The sequence below is a fragment of the Rattus norvegicus genome, chromosome 4 (assembly GCF_021556685.1).
Source record: "Rattus norvegicus strain SHRSP/BbbUtx chromosome 4, alternate assembly SHRSP_T2T, whole genome shotgun sequence".
Lineage (NCBI taxonomy): Eukaryota > Metazoa > Chordata > Mammalia > Rodentia > Muridae > Rattus > Rattus norvegicus.
This window is the reverse complement of record NC_141537.1, coordinates 121,335,204-121,351,886: the sequence shown is the minus strand read 5'-3', so window position 1 is coordinate 121,351,886 and position 16,683 is coordinate 121,335,204. Positions and strand designations below refer to the sequence as shown.

At 42.4% G+C, this 16,683-nt stretch overlaps 1 protein-coding gene and 1 long non-coding RNA gene across 4 annotated transcripts in view; one reads left to right on the top strand and one right to left on the bottom strand.

The window, feature by feature from the left end:
- LOC120102330 (uncharacterized) overlaps window positions 1-8,005 on the bottom strand; it is a 30,002-nt gene extending 21,997 nt beyond the window's left edge. Inside the window, exon 1 of the long non-coding RNA XR_015686062.1 lies at window positions 7,895-8,005. This is a non-coding gene — a long non-coding RNA (uncharacterized LOC120102330). The remainder of the gene's footprint in view (window positions 1-7,894) is intronic.
- Aplf (aprataxin and PNKP like factor) overlaps window positions 1-16,683 on the top strand; it is a 58,749-nt gene that overhangs the window by 27,717 nt on the left and 14,349 nt on the right. For 2 of the 3 annotated variants that reach the window (NM_001173382.1, XM_087658803.1), the window contains 2 exon segments: window positions 4,320-4,675; window positions 9,087-9,212. In NM_001173382.1, the coding sequence (NP_001166853.1) occupies window positions 4,320-4,675; window positions 9,087-9,212 (482 nt within the window). 3 annotated transcript variants of the gene reach the window in all.

Here is a 16,683-nt window from a genome sequence, read left to right as displayed (position 1 = left end):
TAGTCCTTTAACCTGTCCATCAAATAGTAAATAAGTAGAGGTGGGCGTTTAGTAGATCTGAAGCTCTCATTCTCCTACTCGTAGGTGTCCCTTACGTTTTTCCTATCCCCTTACCCACCAGGTCAGTGTCTTCCTTAAGCCCATGAGCTTTGGAATTGGCACAGATCAAATTTATGTATCAGCAAACTTAAAAATTACTGTGTATAATGGATTTTGGGATCATTTATGAATAATTGAAACCAAGAATGTTGAATTCTTGAATGCCAAGGAGTCTATGTATTAATATTGCATGGAGTTCCATAAAGAACATTATGGTTTCCAACTTTTGTGTCTCTTATTTGATTATTTTATTTTGTTGGATGTGGTGCTGTCTTAGGTCTCTCTACATAATCCTGGCTGCCCTGGGACTCCCTCTGTAGACCAGGATGGCCTCAAACTCATAGGGATCTGCCTGCCTCTGCCTCTTAAGTGCTGGATTGAAGGCGTATGCCACCATGCCAAGCTGTCTCTCTTATTTGAAATCCCCTAATTTACAGTATTGACATCTGTGATTTAAAAATTTTTTTCTCTAAGAAAGTCAGCATTTATGCATGTTCCTTGTGAGGAAGTAAAGGTTAATTTGCAATAAAACTGATTCTTCTGTGTGATCCTTGGAACTACAGAGAGTTGGACTAGGATGGGATATATTTCATCCTCTGATCTTCACTTGTAAATAGCAGAGTAATGCATGCTAGTTATTGTCTTGTTATTTAACTCAGTCAAATAATTGCGTATAGTATTACAAACAGAATATCCATATTTATTAAAGATGAAAACTCCCATTAGACTTGTCCTTCAGTCCCACTGTCGTACTGATCTTTGTAGCACTACAAATTCTTCACCAGGATTTATTCAGGCAAACACATGCTTTCTCTCTCTCTCTCTCTCTCTCTCTCTCTCTCTCTCTCTCTCTCTCTCTCTCACACACACACACACACACACACACACACACAAAGATGCTGCATTTATTTTCAACATGGCCTTTCTTTATAACTCAACTTGGCTTTTGTCTTGATCCTTCTGCCACAGCTTCCCAAGTACTTTGATGATAGGTGTGTGTTACTGACTCTGCTATGAGAACATTTTTTTAAATTTAAATTTTTTGAGAGTTTCATGCTTGAATACTGTATTTACATCATTCCTACTTGCCTCCCCCCACTCCCACTCAAGTTTATGACCCCTTCCTCTTTAATTATTGTTAAAAGCACGTGCACACACACCACCTACATTCAGGGTTGCTTGTATGTACATGCGTTTAAGCCTTCCCCCTAGGGACTGGATACCTGGTCAGAGGTCTCAGCCCTGGAGGAAGCCAATTCTCCCTCTCAGCAGCAGTTGGTTGCCTGTAGCTCGTCGTAGGGGTGGGGCCTTGATAAATTTCTTTTATCTATGTTGGCATAGCAAATGGTCCCATTTAGGCAACTGTGTCGTTGAGGTTTGGTGGGTCCAGCTTCTCTGTCATGTCTAGTGGACATTGTTTTATGGCAGGCATTATGACATACCTGCCCTGTCTTCATGACTAACCCTGAGCTTTTGGTGTGGGAGTCGGGTTTGGGCAACCCACTGTCACTCGTCTGTGTTCTGACTGATTGTGGATGTCTGTAATAGTCATTATCTGCTACAAAACCTTTGAAGGGGGGTGGTGGAGTGAGAGGTGACTTAAAACATTAAATGCCAGCGTAGAATGATACCGTGCTCTAGTTAAAAACATCTTAGAGGGGCTGTGAAGATGCCACAATGGGTAAGAACACTTACTCGGAAAGCACAAGGACCCAAGTTCACGTGTCCAGCACCCACATGAAAAGCCAGGCCCAGCTTCACTTGCCTGTCACCCCACACTGGAGGGAAGGGAGGGCAGATCTGAGAGTTCTCTGGCCAGCAGCCTAGCCAAAAAAGGCAGTTTGGATCCAGGAGATCCTGTTTCAAGCTAGTGCTGTGAAGAGTAAGAAGGAAGATGTCAGAGGTCTTGCTCTGGCCTCTGCATGCGTGTACGTGGGCATGCGTGCCCTACCTCTACAAAAAAAATCAATAAGATAATAAAGCCACCTTTTAAAGGCAAGCCTTGCCTTGCATCCATTAGTTTAACATCTCCACAATATTTTATAGGAAGGATGTATTCTAATTTATCATTTTCCAATGTGTTTCTTTGTTCTGAAATAAGCTGTATAAGATGTGGAATGGGACCCACCCAACTTCTGCTGGAACCACAGTATCCCATGTTGGAAGGAACCTTAGCAGTGAAGATCACCCCTGTCCTCCCGGGCATGAGAATTGTTTACCCTCTCACCTCCAGGCTTGTACAGAGACTCCTAGAGGCTGGGGCCCTTTAAGGCACAGGGAGCCAGGGCTTCTGATGTCCTTCCTAACTAAGGATAGAGAATGACTTGCAGAGCCTAAATATGCCACAGGAACAATAACAAGTTCTGGGCTATTTGCTTAGTTGCCAGACTTACTGACTCGCCCACTGCTGGACAGGAATGAAGGAAATGGGGAGAACTGTCAAGCAGGCTGGTAGATGAGGACTTTTCAATTCCCAGCCCTGATGTCCAGGTGGTGGCCTGGGGATGGGAGTGGGGTGTGGTTGGGAAACGTGAAGTAGAGTGTATGGTTTAGAGAGATGTAGCATGGAGATGCCACCATCCAAGGGCGGGGGCAATACAAGGAATGGCCAGCTGGCTGTTTTCGCTAGATTATCTGCCGCTGTGCAGAGCCATGACAAGACCCACACTCCATCGAGAATGTGATTAGCCAGTATGAGTAGTATTTTGAAGTTACAGTTTCTTTTAAAACTATTGAAACATTTAAATAATTAGTCCAAAAGAAGCCAGGTGAATAATATATCAAGAAATTTGAAGTATTAGCTATCTGTTAATACTAAAGTCAGCTTTTGCCAGATGGAGGCCGACAGCCCCAAACCCTTACTTAGAAACTGAGGTGAACATTCATGTGCTTGTTGCTACTCCGCATAGCTTTGACAAGGTTAGCCGGGAGACTCGTGTTAAATGTGTCTGCTCCACAGAATGTACTTACATGATTCTTTAGGTTTACTCAGTATGCTGATGGCCAGAACAAATGTAAAAGGCACACAGTGGCGATTAAAATATCTCCTTGGTGCAGCACACCGTTTTTGTCAATATTTTTTAATTTTTGAGATAATAATTACCCTGCCCCCAAACTCCTCCTGGATGCCCTGGTACTTCCTCTCAAATTCATGTTCTTCTTTTCTTCCCTGTGTTATTATTAATAACATACATAGTATATTATAATATAGCCCACTGAATCCAGTTAGTATTGCCTATATGCACATGGGCAAAGTGCTAACCACTAGGATGTGGGCAGCCTACCAGGAGGCTCATCCCTCAAGAAAAGTGACTCTTTGTAAGCCATCTCCTGCCTGGAGCTCCTCAGCTAGGAATGGGACCTTATGAACTGGTCCTATCCAGTTCATAAGTAAGAGTTAGAGCTTTCTGAATGAGGTCATGGACAGTGAAGTAGAGTGTCTTCTAGCAGCTGGGTGGTAGTGGTGCACGCCTTTAATCCCAGCACTTGGGAGGCAGAGGCAGGCACATGTATGTGAGTTCTAGGCCAGCCTGGTCTACAGAGTGAGTTTCAGGACAGCCATGGCTACACAGTTAGACCCTGTCTCAGAAAATAAGAAAAAGGCAAAACCAAACAACGCAAGAAGAAATAGAACATCTTCTCCAGTTTCCTTTGTATGTTTTCTAGCTATTTTTACTAGTATCTGACATAGTCCTAAAGGTTCATTATATCTGTAAATTGATTTTGTTAACAAGTTTCTAAACTAAAAACAGAAAATGGTTATCTTTAGTTGCTTTAAAATAAGTTTAAAGTTTTAAGGTTATTTTGTAACATTAAACTTGTATTTTTGTCCTCTTAAACTTTTTTTTAAAAAAATATATTTATTTATTTTACATATACGCGTACACTGTCGCTGTCTTCAGACACACCAGAAGAGGGCATCAGATCCCATTACAGATGGTTGTGAGCCACCATGCGTTGCTGGGAATTGAACTCAGGACCTCTGGAAGAAAAGTCAGCACTCTTAACCACTGAGCCATCTCTCCAACCCCCTTTTAAACTTTAATTTATATATTTCTTTGTAGCCTGGGGTATCCTAGAACTCACTCTGTAGGGCACACTGGCCTTGAACTCAGAGATTGTCTGCCTCTTGCCTCCCAAGTTCTGGAATTAAAGGCATGTGCCACCACTGTCTAGCGTTTGCCTTTTTTGATGATACCGTTTCTGTATTTCTTTTACAGGATGTGCCAGAATCATCGTCTTCAATCACAGTAAGTGACCCGGATATGGATATTGTGAAGGCAAATAAACTGAGTGACACAATTTCAGCAGAGGAACTAGGTGAGGCCCCTAAACATAAAGCTGTCACCAAACCAACCACGAATGACAAGGACAAGACTATGAGCCATCCCAAGTGTCGTGCAGGTGTCCAAAGTAAGACATTTCTTGAGAAATCCCAAGGATGCCATCCCGAGTCCAGCTCTGCTCCCTCCAGTCCTGGTGCTTCGCACACAGACACCGCCGATTCAGTGCTAGGCTGTTCAGAGGAAAGCAAGGTCCGGAGGACGTCCTGCATGTATGGGGCCAACTGCTACAGGTAAGGTGGAGGGACCTGCAGGCGGCCCTTCAGCCCATTACTTCTCTGCTGTTTTGTACTGTGTGTGTCAAAGCCTAACAAACCACGGCCTTACCATCAGGCGCTTTCCCGCTGTGCATTCTGGGAAGTCCTGCCAGGAGCTCTTAGGATGCAATGGGGACGTAAGTGTTTAAGTGTAGACATGCTGACTAATGCAAGGGCCTGATACTGGGGAGACCAGGCGTAAATACCTGCTTACTGAATAGCTTAATTTTAAAGAGATGCTTTTGGAAATAATTATTGCACTCGTCTACTAAGGTAATTTTAGATTGTGTTTAGGCGTTATATTGTATTTAATTATTTTCTTCACATTTTTCTATAAAATAGAAATTTTCTTCCCTTGAAAATTAGGAAAATGAGATTTTATGGATCCATATTTTATGTATTCAAATCATAATCTCAGTTTGAGAGTGTGGCATAACCTGTTTCCGTTGATGGCATCCCGCTTGTCAATCTGTGCTGTGTGCTGTACATGTGTGTGCACAGTGCTGTACATGTGTGTGCGCAGTGCAGTACATGTGTGTGCGCAGTGCAGTGCATGTGTGTGCACAGCGCTGTACATGTGTGTGCACAGCGCTGTACATGTGTGTGCACAGTGCTGTACATCTATGTACACAGTGCACATTCACCATGGATTCTGTTCATTTCTCACTCTCCTACTCTTTAAAACATATTGTCATTTTAGCATTAGAATAGCCATATTTTTTACTTTCAACTGTTATGAGCTTTAGATTTATACATGATTTTGTCTGTGAAATGTCCTTACGCCTAGAATGTAATGTAAAAATATACAGCAGATTATAAACCATCCCTTACTGTGGGTTTGGAAAGTCCTGTTTTGTGCTTGTGTTAGTTGGCTTGTGTAGCCATAACAGAATACCACAGACTGGTGTGCCTGACTTCAGAGATTTGATTTCTCTCTGTTCTGGGCACTGCCAGTGTTGAGGGTGGCGGCATCCTCAGTGCCTTCTCTCTGCAGGGCTTCCTCTGGTGTCTCCTCCTCGCTTAGGAAGATGCCAGGCATTTTGTTAGGGTCTTAGCATGATCACCTCACTGAGCCTTAGTTCTCTTCTCATAAGTACATTGGAGGTTAGCACTTCCAACACAGGAGTTTTGAGGGGACACACATTCAATGAATAGCAGTATTCAAGCCTGTCATTTCCTTTTGTTATAAGGTGTAAATGTTTTATCAAATAAAAATTTATTTACTTATACTTTATAATGATAGTTTAGTTTTAATCACTCTTAGCCTTAGGCAGTAACTAACTTTTAATAGTTTTGAAATAAAGAATGCCTGAAATTTGTTTAAATCAAAGTGTTTGTATTTGTAACAAAGAGGAGAAGTAACTTTTATTGAAATGTTTATATTTATAAACAAGCGGGGAGAATGGCATTTTGAATTTGAGATACACCACATACCCACAAGATACATATCTATAAAATCATTACAGCTTCAGTGTTATTGCTGTAAACTCTCCCTGCTATCAAACGGGTAATACCCCAAGTCTCTAGATTTTCTAAATTTACATTCCTCTGTTTTTTGTCTTAATTCTTAAAAATTAATATACAAAGTAATGGGTTTTATCATAATGTTTGCATATATTTTATTACAATTTATTATAATTTATCCCTTCTGGTGTCCTCTATGCTCCTTCTTGTTTTTTGAGACAAGGTCTCCCTATATATGGTATAGTTCTGGCTGTCCTGGAACATACTGTGTAGGCCAGGCTGGCCTCAGACTCACAGTAATCCTCCTGCCCCTGACTCCTAGTCCTGGGCTTAAAGGTGTGTACCACCATGCCTGGCTCTCCATGCTCCTCCTACCCTCCCCTAACTTGCTGGTTCCCTTTCCTTCCCAAGTAACCCCTCTCTGCTTTCATCTCACAGCCATTAAGTCACCTTCGCTCTTTCCCTTCTACTTGAAGATCCAGCTTCCTCTTCAGCCTCTTGTAGTTTCCCGCCCCAGTCTAGGTTTCGCATCCGAGAAAAGTGTAGCATTTGCCCATCTCAGTCTGACTCATTTCACATCACATGCTGATTCGCAGTTCCCTCCGTTTCCCTGCAAATGTTACGATGTTTAGACTGTGATTCTCATAAGTATGCAGTGGTCCCTAGAGGCCACAGAACATTATTGTTGTTGATGATCAAATGCAGAGACAAGGAGGAAAGGCCAACTGCTTTTTCTTAAGCTTGCATTACATCCTCGTGAATTTTAGATTGGCACTAAAAGGTATGTAAGGGCTAGTGGGATGGCTCAGTGGTGATGCTAGATGATTATTTTCATCATCATCGCCGTCCTCCTCCTCCCCCCCATCATCATCATCACTTTGTCAACTTGACACAAGCTAGAGTCATCTGAGAGGAGGGAATCTCAATTGAAAAATAATGCCTCCATAAAGTTGGGCTGTAGGTCAGATTGTGGGACATTTTCGTGATTGATTGATGTGTGATGACCCAGCACATTGTGGACAGTGTCAACCCTGTGCAGGTGACACTGAGTTGTATAAAAAAGCAAGCTGAGCGAGCCTTGGAGAGTGAGCAAGCCAGGAAGGAACACTCCTCCATGGTCTCTGCTTCAGGTCCTGCCTCCAGGTTCTTGCCCTGACTTCCTTCCATGATGAACTGTGACCTAAGAGTTGTGAATGGAAGAAAACCCATTTCTCCCCCAGTTACTTTTGGTCATGATGTTTTGCCACAGCAATAGAATTCAAACTAAGTGGGTAAAGGCACTTGCCACCAAGTCGGGTCCCTAAAACACACCTAGGCCAGGGGAAGAGTGAACTGCACCCCTGCCCCTGCAATATAGATGAAAAGCTAAATGCAAAGAAGATGTTTAAAGATGTTAAGATTTGTTATTAATAATATGTGAGAATATTTTCATTGTTATTTTAAATACATAAGTGTACTTTTCTCATTTCCTGTTCTGTGTGGCTTTCGCCTCCCTGCCTAAGCTCTAGAAACAGAGCATGCTACCAACCCCTACACAGATAATATCAGATCTGCAGATGAAAAACCCAGACACACAGTTGTTCAATTTCAACTTGCCTTTTTTGTACAATTGCTGGGCGCTGCTTATCTCCCGTCTGGAGAAGCATGCCCTTATCGACACTCTTAGCTCCACACCTCTCCTCCACCTGCTCAGTTACATTTAGTCACCACTCAACATCCCCAACTGCCTACCTGTAGAAGTGGCCTGTGGCCTCTCTGCCCCAGATTTCACATGGCTCCTTGGCTTTTCATTCTCCAAAGCTTTGGAAACTCTCCCTCTTCTCTCTCTCCTGCATATGTCTCTTCCTGCAGGGACCTGGAAGTCCCACCCATCCCTTCTGCCCAGCAATTGGCCCATGGCTTCTTTAATGATAGATCAAGAACCAATTGGGGAACAGGACCTTAGCATCAGAATGACCCCTACAATTTCTCATTTTAAATTTCTACCCACATAAACAGAAGGCACTCAAACTCTACTAATAAATTTTAAGAGCATAAGAAAGCCTGGTCCAAAGAGTTTGAAGAATGTTTTTAGAAGACAGGACAGTATACTTTGTGTAGTCATGAGATCAGAAACATGGGGTCTTTCTAGAATGCTGGTAATGTTTTTATCTTAGCGAAGACCATAGAATCTTTAAAGGCTGTAGATGCTTATGTTTGTTCGATACCCACGTGAACGACATACTGCTTGCAAGTTGTCCTTTTTACATGTCACTGCTCATATGACACTAGAAACTGTTTCTCTGAGAGTCCATGCTGACTCACTGTCCCTGCTCAAGAGAGGGAGGGACCTGGGATAATGAGGCTATAAATGAAATGGACCAAAGTCTCACACAGTAGGCAACTTAACTCAGAACCCCAGACAATTTATGGAGGTTAAGAAAGGTCACAGGAGTAAAGTTCTTGTGAGATCAAACTGAATACAATTACAAGAACTGGCTGCACTCGGCAAAAATGTGTTTTTCCATAGAGGCATAGAAAATTTAAACATTTAATGGAGTAGCAGCAACAAGCAATAACGAGTATTGGAAGTAAACTCGTTCTTATCTGCTACCCCTGGGAGGAGCATGGACCCATATTCCAGGATCAGTTCTGAGTTTTGAATAAACTGAAGTCACATGCCTTTGTTTTCTTGGAGTGTTCGTTCTCACAAGCACCCAGAGTTTTCTTCACATGGCTGCATTCCTGGACAGTTTTCTAACAGCCAGATGTCAGGTTGGTCATCAGCATGGCATGGGGGTGTCACCTGTGTTTACGTTATCAGCGAAGGCATTTGGTCTCTTTCAGAATAACCATATGACTGGTTGGTTTCACTGTGCAACCATTACAGACCCATAGCTTCCTGTTGTTTTTCCCTCTGACAATATGTTTATTGTCCTCACAGGAAGAATCCGCTCCATTTTCAACACTTCAGCCACCCTGGTGATAGTGACTATGGAGCTGTACCTGTCACAGACGAAGGCGTGACTGGTGACAGGCCTGAGTGTCCCTATGGGGCATCTTGTTACAGGTAAGGAGGCTGAGCCATGTGGCTGCCCTTCTCCCTAAATGCTTCCTAGGCAGGCCAGACGACGGCCTGACTGGAGCAGTCCCTGTCTCGAGCCTGCAGCATAGTTTTCATTAAATTTGTGTTGAACATAGGTTTTCTCTCATATAATTCTAAGTCGTTATTGATCCTTTAAGTACCTGAAGCTTTTCTGTATTTCTGTCTAAAACACAATCAGGTTCATCTACAAAACATCCCAACACATACTCTGTAAGTCTTGGGGATGTTATCTCTGCTTCTGTCGGCTTCTTCAACTTCTACTGATCCACTCCTCTTGTCAACACCCAGAACTCAGGCACAGCTGAAGAACACGGGAGCCTTCCCTTTGCACGTCCACACTGTCTCCTCCTCTTCCTCCTCTTCTTCCTCTTCCTCCTCCTCTTCTTCTTCCTCCTCCTCCTCTTCCTCCTCAGGCTGAGTAGACCTCTCCACACCACAGTCTTTCTTTTTTTTTTTTTTTTTTTTTCTTCATGATAAAACTAGGCTTTTACTGCTTCGCTTTTCCAAACAAACAAAACATAATACACACTCATGACAATAAAATGAAAATCCCAAACCCATAATCCAAGGCTTCCATGCACACTTTTTTACATACTTTATTTTTGCCTCAAAAAACTGGGATAACTGAACTGCTGTTTTATATTTCTTGCTCATGTTGTTAAAATGGCTTTTTTTTTTTTTTTTTTTTTATTAACTTGAGTATTTCTTATATACATTTCAAGTGTTATTCCCTTTCCCGGTTTCCGGGCAAAATCCCCCTCCCCCCTCCCCTTCCTTATGGGTGTTCCCCTCCCAACCCTCCCCCCATTGCCGCCCTCCCCCCATAGTCTAGTTCACTGGGGGTTCAGTCTTAGCAGGACCCAGGGCTTCCCCTTCCACTGGTGCTCTTACTAGGATATTCATTGCTACCTATGGGGTCAGAGTCCAGGGTCAGTCCATATATAGTCTTTAGGTAGTGGCTTAGTCCCTGGAAGCTCTGGTTGCTTGACATTGTTGTACTTTTGGGGTCTCGAGCCCCTTCAAGCTCTTCCAGTTCTTTCTCTGATTCCTTCAACGGGGGACCTATTCTCAGCTCAGTGGTTTGCTGCTGGCATTCGCCTCTGTATTTGCTGTATTCTGGCTGTGTCTCTCAGGAGCGATCTACATCCGGCTCCTGTCGGTCTGCACTTCTTTGCTTCATCCATCTTGTCCAATTGGGTGGCTGTATATGTATGGGCCACCTGTGGGGCAGGCTCTGAATGGGTGTTCCTTCAGTCTCTGTTTTAATCTTTGCCTCTCCCTTCCCAGCCAAGGGTATTCTTTTTCCTCATTTAAAGAAGGAGTGAAGCATTCACATTTTGATCATCCGTCTTGAGTTTCGTTTGTTCTAGGGATCTAGGGTAATTCAAGCATTTGGGCTAATAGCCACTTATCAATGAGTGCATACCATGTATGTCTTTCTGTGATTGGGTTAGCTCACTCAGGATGATATTTTCCAGTTCCAACCATTTGCCTACGAATTTCATAGACTCGTTGTTTTTGATAGCTGAGTAATATTCCATTGTGTAGATGTACCACATTTTCTGTATCCATTCCTCTGTTGAAGGGCATCTCGGTTCTTTCCATTTTCTGGCTATTATAAATAAGGCTGCGATGAACATAGTGGAGCACGTGTCTCTTTTATATGTTGAGGCATCTTTTGGGTATATGCCCAAGAGAGGTATAGCTGGATCCTCAGGCAGTTCAATGTCCAATTTTCTGAGGAACCTCCAGACTGATTTCCAGAATGGTTTTACCAGTCTGCAATCCCACCAACAATGGAGGAGTGTTCCTCTTTCTCCACATCCTCGCCAGCATCTGCTGTCACCTGAGTTTTTGATCTTAGCCATTCTCACTGGTGTGAGGTGAAATCTCAGGGTTGTTTTGATTTGCATTTCCCTTATGACTAAAGATGTTGAACATTTCTTTAGGTGTTTCTCAGCCATTCGGCATTCCTCAGCTGTGAATTCTTTGTTTAGCTCTGAACCCCATTTTTTAATAGGGTTATTTGTTTCCCTGCAGTCTAACTTCTTGAGTTCTTTGTATATTTTGGATATAAGGCCTCTATCTGTTGTAGGATTGGTAAAGATCTTTTCCCAATCTGTTGGTTGCCGTTTTGTCCTAACCACCGTGTCCTTTGCCTTACAGAAGCTTTGCAGTTTTATGAGATCCCATTTGTCGATTCTTGATCTTAGAGCATAAGCCATTGGTGTTTTGTTCAGGAAATTTTTTCCAGTGCCCATGTGTTCCAGATGCTTCCCTAGTTTTTCTTCTATTAGTTTGAGTGTGTCTGGTTTGATGTGGAGGTCCTTGATCCACTTGGACTTAAGCTTTGTACAGGGTGATAAGCATGGATCGATCTGCATTCTTCTACATGTTGCCCTCCAGTTGAACCAGCACCATTTGCTGAAAATGCTATCTTTTTTCCATTGGATGGTTTTGGCTCCTTTGTCAAAAATCAAGTGACCATAGGTGTGTGGGTTCATTTCTGGGTCTTCAATTCTATTCCATTGGTCTATCTGTCTGTCTCTGTACCAATACCATGCAGTTTTTATCACTATTGCTCTGTAATACTGCTTGAGTTCAGGGATAGTGATTCCCCCTGAAGTCCTTTTATTGTTGAGGATAGCTTTAGCTATCCTGGGTTTTTTGTTATTCCAGATGAATTTGCAAATTGTTCTGTCTAACTCTTTGAAGAATTGGATTGGTATTTTGATGGGGATTGCATTGAATCTGTAGATTGCTTTTGGTAAAATGGCCATTTTTACTATATTAATCCTGCCAATCCATGAGCATGGGAGATCTTTCCATCTTCTGAGGTCTTCTTCAATTTCTTTCCTCAGTGTCTTGAAGTTCTTATTGTACAGATCTTTTACTTGCTTGGTTAAAGTCACACCGAGGTACTTTATATTATTTGGGTCTATTATGAAGAGTGTCGTTTCCCTAATTTCTTTCTCGGCTTGTTTCTCTTTTGTATAGAGGAAGGCAACTGATTTATTTGAGTTAATTTTATACCCAGCCACTTTGCTGAAGTTGTTTATCAGCTTTAGTAGTTCTCTGGTGGAACTTTTGGGATCACTTAAATATACTATCATGTCATCTGCAAATAGTGATATTTTGACTTCTTCTTTTCCGATCTGTATCCCCTTGATCTCCTTTTGTTGTCTGATTGCTCTGGCTAGAACTTCAAGAACTATATTGAATAAGTAGGGAGAGAGTGGGCAGCCTTGTCTAGTCCCTGATTTTAGTGGGATTGCTTCGAGTTTCTCTCCATTTAGTTTAATGTTAGCAACTGGTTTGCTGTATATGGCTTTTACTATGTTTAGGTATGGGCCTTGAATTCCTATTCTTTCCAGGACTTTTATCATGAAGGGGTGTTGAATTTTGTCAAATGCTTTCTCAGCATCTAATGAAATGATCATGTGGTTTTGTTCTTTCAGTTTGTTTATATGATGGATCACGTTGATGGTTTTCCGTATATTAAACCATCCCTGCATGCCTGGGATGAAGCCTACTTGATCATGGTGGATGATTGTTTTGATGTGCTCTTGAATTCGGTTTGCCAGAATTTTATTGAGTATTTTTGCGTCGATATTCATAAGGGAAATTGGTCTGAAGTTCTCTTTCTTTGTTGTGTCTTTGTGTGGTTTAGGTATAAGAGTAATTGTGGCTTCGTAGAAGGAATTCGGTAGTGCTCCATCTGTTTCAATTTTGTGGAATAGTTTGGATAATATTGGTATGAGGTCTTCTATGAAGGTTTGATAGAATTCTGCACTAAACCCGTCTGGACCTGGGCTCTTTTTGGTTGGAAGACCTTTAATGACTGCTTCTATTTCCTTAGGAGTTATGGGGTTGTTTAACTGGTTTATCTGTTCCTGATTTAACTTCGATACCTGGTATCTGTCTAGGAAATTGTCCATTTCCTGAAGATTTTCAAATTTTGTTGAATATAGGTTTTTATAGTAAGATCTGATGATTTTTTGAATTTCCTCTGAATCTGTAGTTATGTCTCCCTTTTCATTTCTAATTTTGTTAATTTGGACGCACTCTCTGTGTCCTCTCGTTAGTCTGGCTAAGGGTTTATCTATCTTGTTGATTTTCTCAAAGAACCAACTTTTGGTTCTGTTGATTCTTTCTATGGTCCTTTTTGTTTCTACTTGGTTGATTTCAGCTCTGAGTTTGATTATTTCCTGCCTTCTACTCCTCCTGGGTGTATTTGCTTCTTTTTGTTCTAGAGCTTTTAGGTGTGCTGTCAAGCTGCTGACATATGCTCTTTCCTGTTTCTTTCTGCAGGCACTCAGCGCTATGAGTTTTCCTCTTAGCACAGCTTTCATTGTGTCCCATAAGTTTGGGTATGTTGTATCTTCATTTTCATTAAATTCTAAAAAGTTTTTAATTTCTTTCTTTATTTCTTCCTTGACCAGGTTATCATTGAGTAGAGCATTGTTCAATTTCCACGTATATGTGGGCATTCTTCCCTTATTGTTATTGAAGACCAGTTTTAGGCCGTGGTGGTCCGATAGCATGCATGGGATTATCTCTATCTTTCTGTACCTGTTGAGGCCCGTTTTTTGACCAATTATATGGTCAATTTTGGAGAAAGTACCATGAGGAGCTGAGAAGAAGGTATATCCTTTTGCTTTAGGATAGAATGTTCTATAAATATCCGTTAAGTCCATTTGGCTCATGACTTCTCTTAGTCTGTCGACCTCACTGTTTAATTTCTGTTTCCATGATCTGTCCATTGATGAGAGTGGGGTGTTGAAGTCTCCCACTATTATTGTGTGAGGTGCAATGTGTGTTTTGAGCTTTAGTAAGGTTTCTTTTACGTATGTAGGTGCCCTTGTATTTGGGGCATAGATATTTAGGATTGAGAGTTCATCTTGGTGGATTTTTCCTTTGATGAATATGAAGTGTCCTTCCTTATCTTTTTTGATGACTTTTAGTTGGAAATTGATTTTATTTGATATTAGAATGGCTACTCCAGCTTGCTTCTTCTGACCATTTGCTTGGAAAGTTGTTTTCCAGCCTTTCACTCTGAGGTAGTGTCTGTCTTTGTCTCTGAGGTGTGTTTCCTGTAGGCAGCAGAATGCAGGGTCCTCATTGCGTATCCAGTTTGTTAATCTATGTCTTTTTATTGGGGAGTTGAGGCCATTGATATTGAGAGATATTAAGGAATAGTGATTATTGCTTCCCTTTATATTCATATTTGGATGTGAGGTTATGTTTGTGTGCTTTCATTCTCTTTGTTTTGTTGCCAAGACGATTAGTTTCTTGCTTCTTCTAGGGTATAGCTTGCCTCCTTATGTTGGGCTTTACCATTTATTATCCTTTGTAGTACTGGATTTGTAGAAAGATATTGTGTAAATTTGGTTTTGTCATGGAATATCTTGGTTTCTCCATCAATGTTAATTGAGAGTTTTGCTGGATACAGTAACCTGGGCTGGCATTTGTGTTCTCTTAGGGTCTGTATGACATCAGTCCAGGATCTTCTGGCCTTCATAGTTTCTGGCGAGAAGTCTGGTGTGATTCTGATAGGTCTCCCTTTATATGTTACTTGACCTTTTTCCCTTACTGCTTTTAATATTCTTTCTTTATTTTGTGCGTTTGGTGTTTTGACAATTATGTGACGGGAGGTGTTTCTTTTCTGGTCCAATCTATTTGGAGTTCTGTAGGCTTCTTGTATGTCTATGGGTATCTCTTTTTTTAGGTTAGGGAAGTTTTCTTCTATGATTTTGTTGAAGATATTTACTGGTCCTTTGAGCTGGGAGTCTTCACTCTCTTCTATACCTATTATCCTTAGGTTTGATCTTCTCATTGAGTCCTGGATTTCCTGTATGTTTTGGACCAGTAGCTTTTTCCGCTTTACATTATCTTTGACAGTTGAGTCAATGATTTCTATGGAATCTTCTGCTCCTGAGATTCTCTCTTCCATCTCTTGAATTCTGTTGGTGAGGCTTGTATCTACAGCTCCTTGTCTCTTCTTTTGGTTTTCTATATCCAGGGTTGTTTCCATGTGTTCTTTCTTGATTGCTTCTATTTCCATTTTTAATTCCTTCAACTGTTTGATTGTGTTTTCCTGGAATTCTTTCAGGGATTTTTGCGATTCCTCTCTGTAGGCTTTTACTTGTTTATTAATGTTTTCCTGTGCTTCCCTAAGTGTGTTCATGTCTTTCTTGAAGTCCTCCAGCATCATGATCAAATATGATTTTGTAACTAGATCTTGCTTTTCTGGTGTGTTTGGATATTCCATGTTTGTTTTGGTGGGAGAATTGGGCTCCGATGATGGCATGTAGTCTTGGTTTCTGTTGCTTGGGTTCCTGCGCTTGCCTCTCGCCATCAGATTATCTCTAGTGTTACTTTGTTCTGCTATTTCTGACAGTGGCTAGACTGTCCTATAAGCCTGTGTGACAGGAGTGCTGTAGACCTGTTTTCCTCTCTTTCAGTCAGTTATGGGGACAGAGTGTTCTGCTTTCTGGCGTGTAGTTTTTCCTCTCTACAGGTCTTCAGCTGTTCCTGTGGGCCTGTGTCTTGAGTTCACCAGGCAGCTTTCTTGCAGCAGAAAATTTGGTCTTACCTGTGGTCCCGAGGCTCAGGTTCGCTCGTGGGGTGCTGCCCACGGGCTCTCTGCAGCGGCAGCAACCAGGAAGACCTGTGCCGCCCCTTCCGGGAACTTCAGTGCACCAGGGTTCCAGATGGTCTTTGGCTTTTTCCTCTGGCGTCCGAGATGTGTGTGCAGGGAGCAGTCACTTCTGGTTTCCCAGGCTTGTCTGCCTCTCTGAAGGTTTAGCTCTCCCTCCCACGGGATTTGGGTGCAGAGAACTGTTTATCCGGTCTGTTTCTTTCAGGTTCCGGCGGTGTCTCAGGCACAGGGGTCCTGCCGCTCCTGGGCCCTTCCCCCACGGGAGCCCAGAGGCCTTATACAGTTTCCTCTTGGGCCAGGGATGTGGGCAGGGGTGAGCAGAGTTGGTGGTCTCTTCCGCTCTGCAGCCTCAGGAGTGCCCACCTGACCAGGCGGTTGGGTCTCTCTCTCACCGGGTCTGGGAGCAGAGAGCTGCTGTGGGCCGGGATCCGCGGGTGTGGGACTTCCGGTAAACACAGAACGTGCCCGGTCCTAGAGAAATTCTGCTTTCCTGTGTCCCAAGCTCACCAGGCAGCTTTCTTGCAGCAGAAAATTTGGTCTTACCTGTGGTCCCGAGGCTCAGGTTCGCTCGTGGGGTGCTCCCCACGGGCTCTCTGCAGCGGCAGCAACCAGGAAGCACCACAGTCTTTCTTTACCAGAATGTCTCCCCACCCGGGCAGTGAACATGTTACATCAACATGAGCGATTCTTGGTATTTTGAAGTCTTGTTTATTAGGTGGATGAACTTGAACTTAACCAAACTAAAATAAAGTAATCCCAAATAGAGAGAGTCGA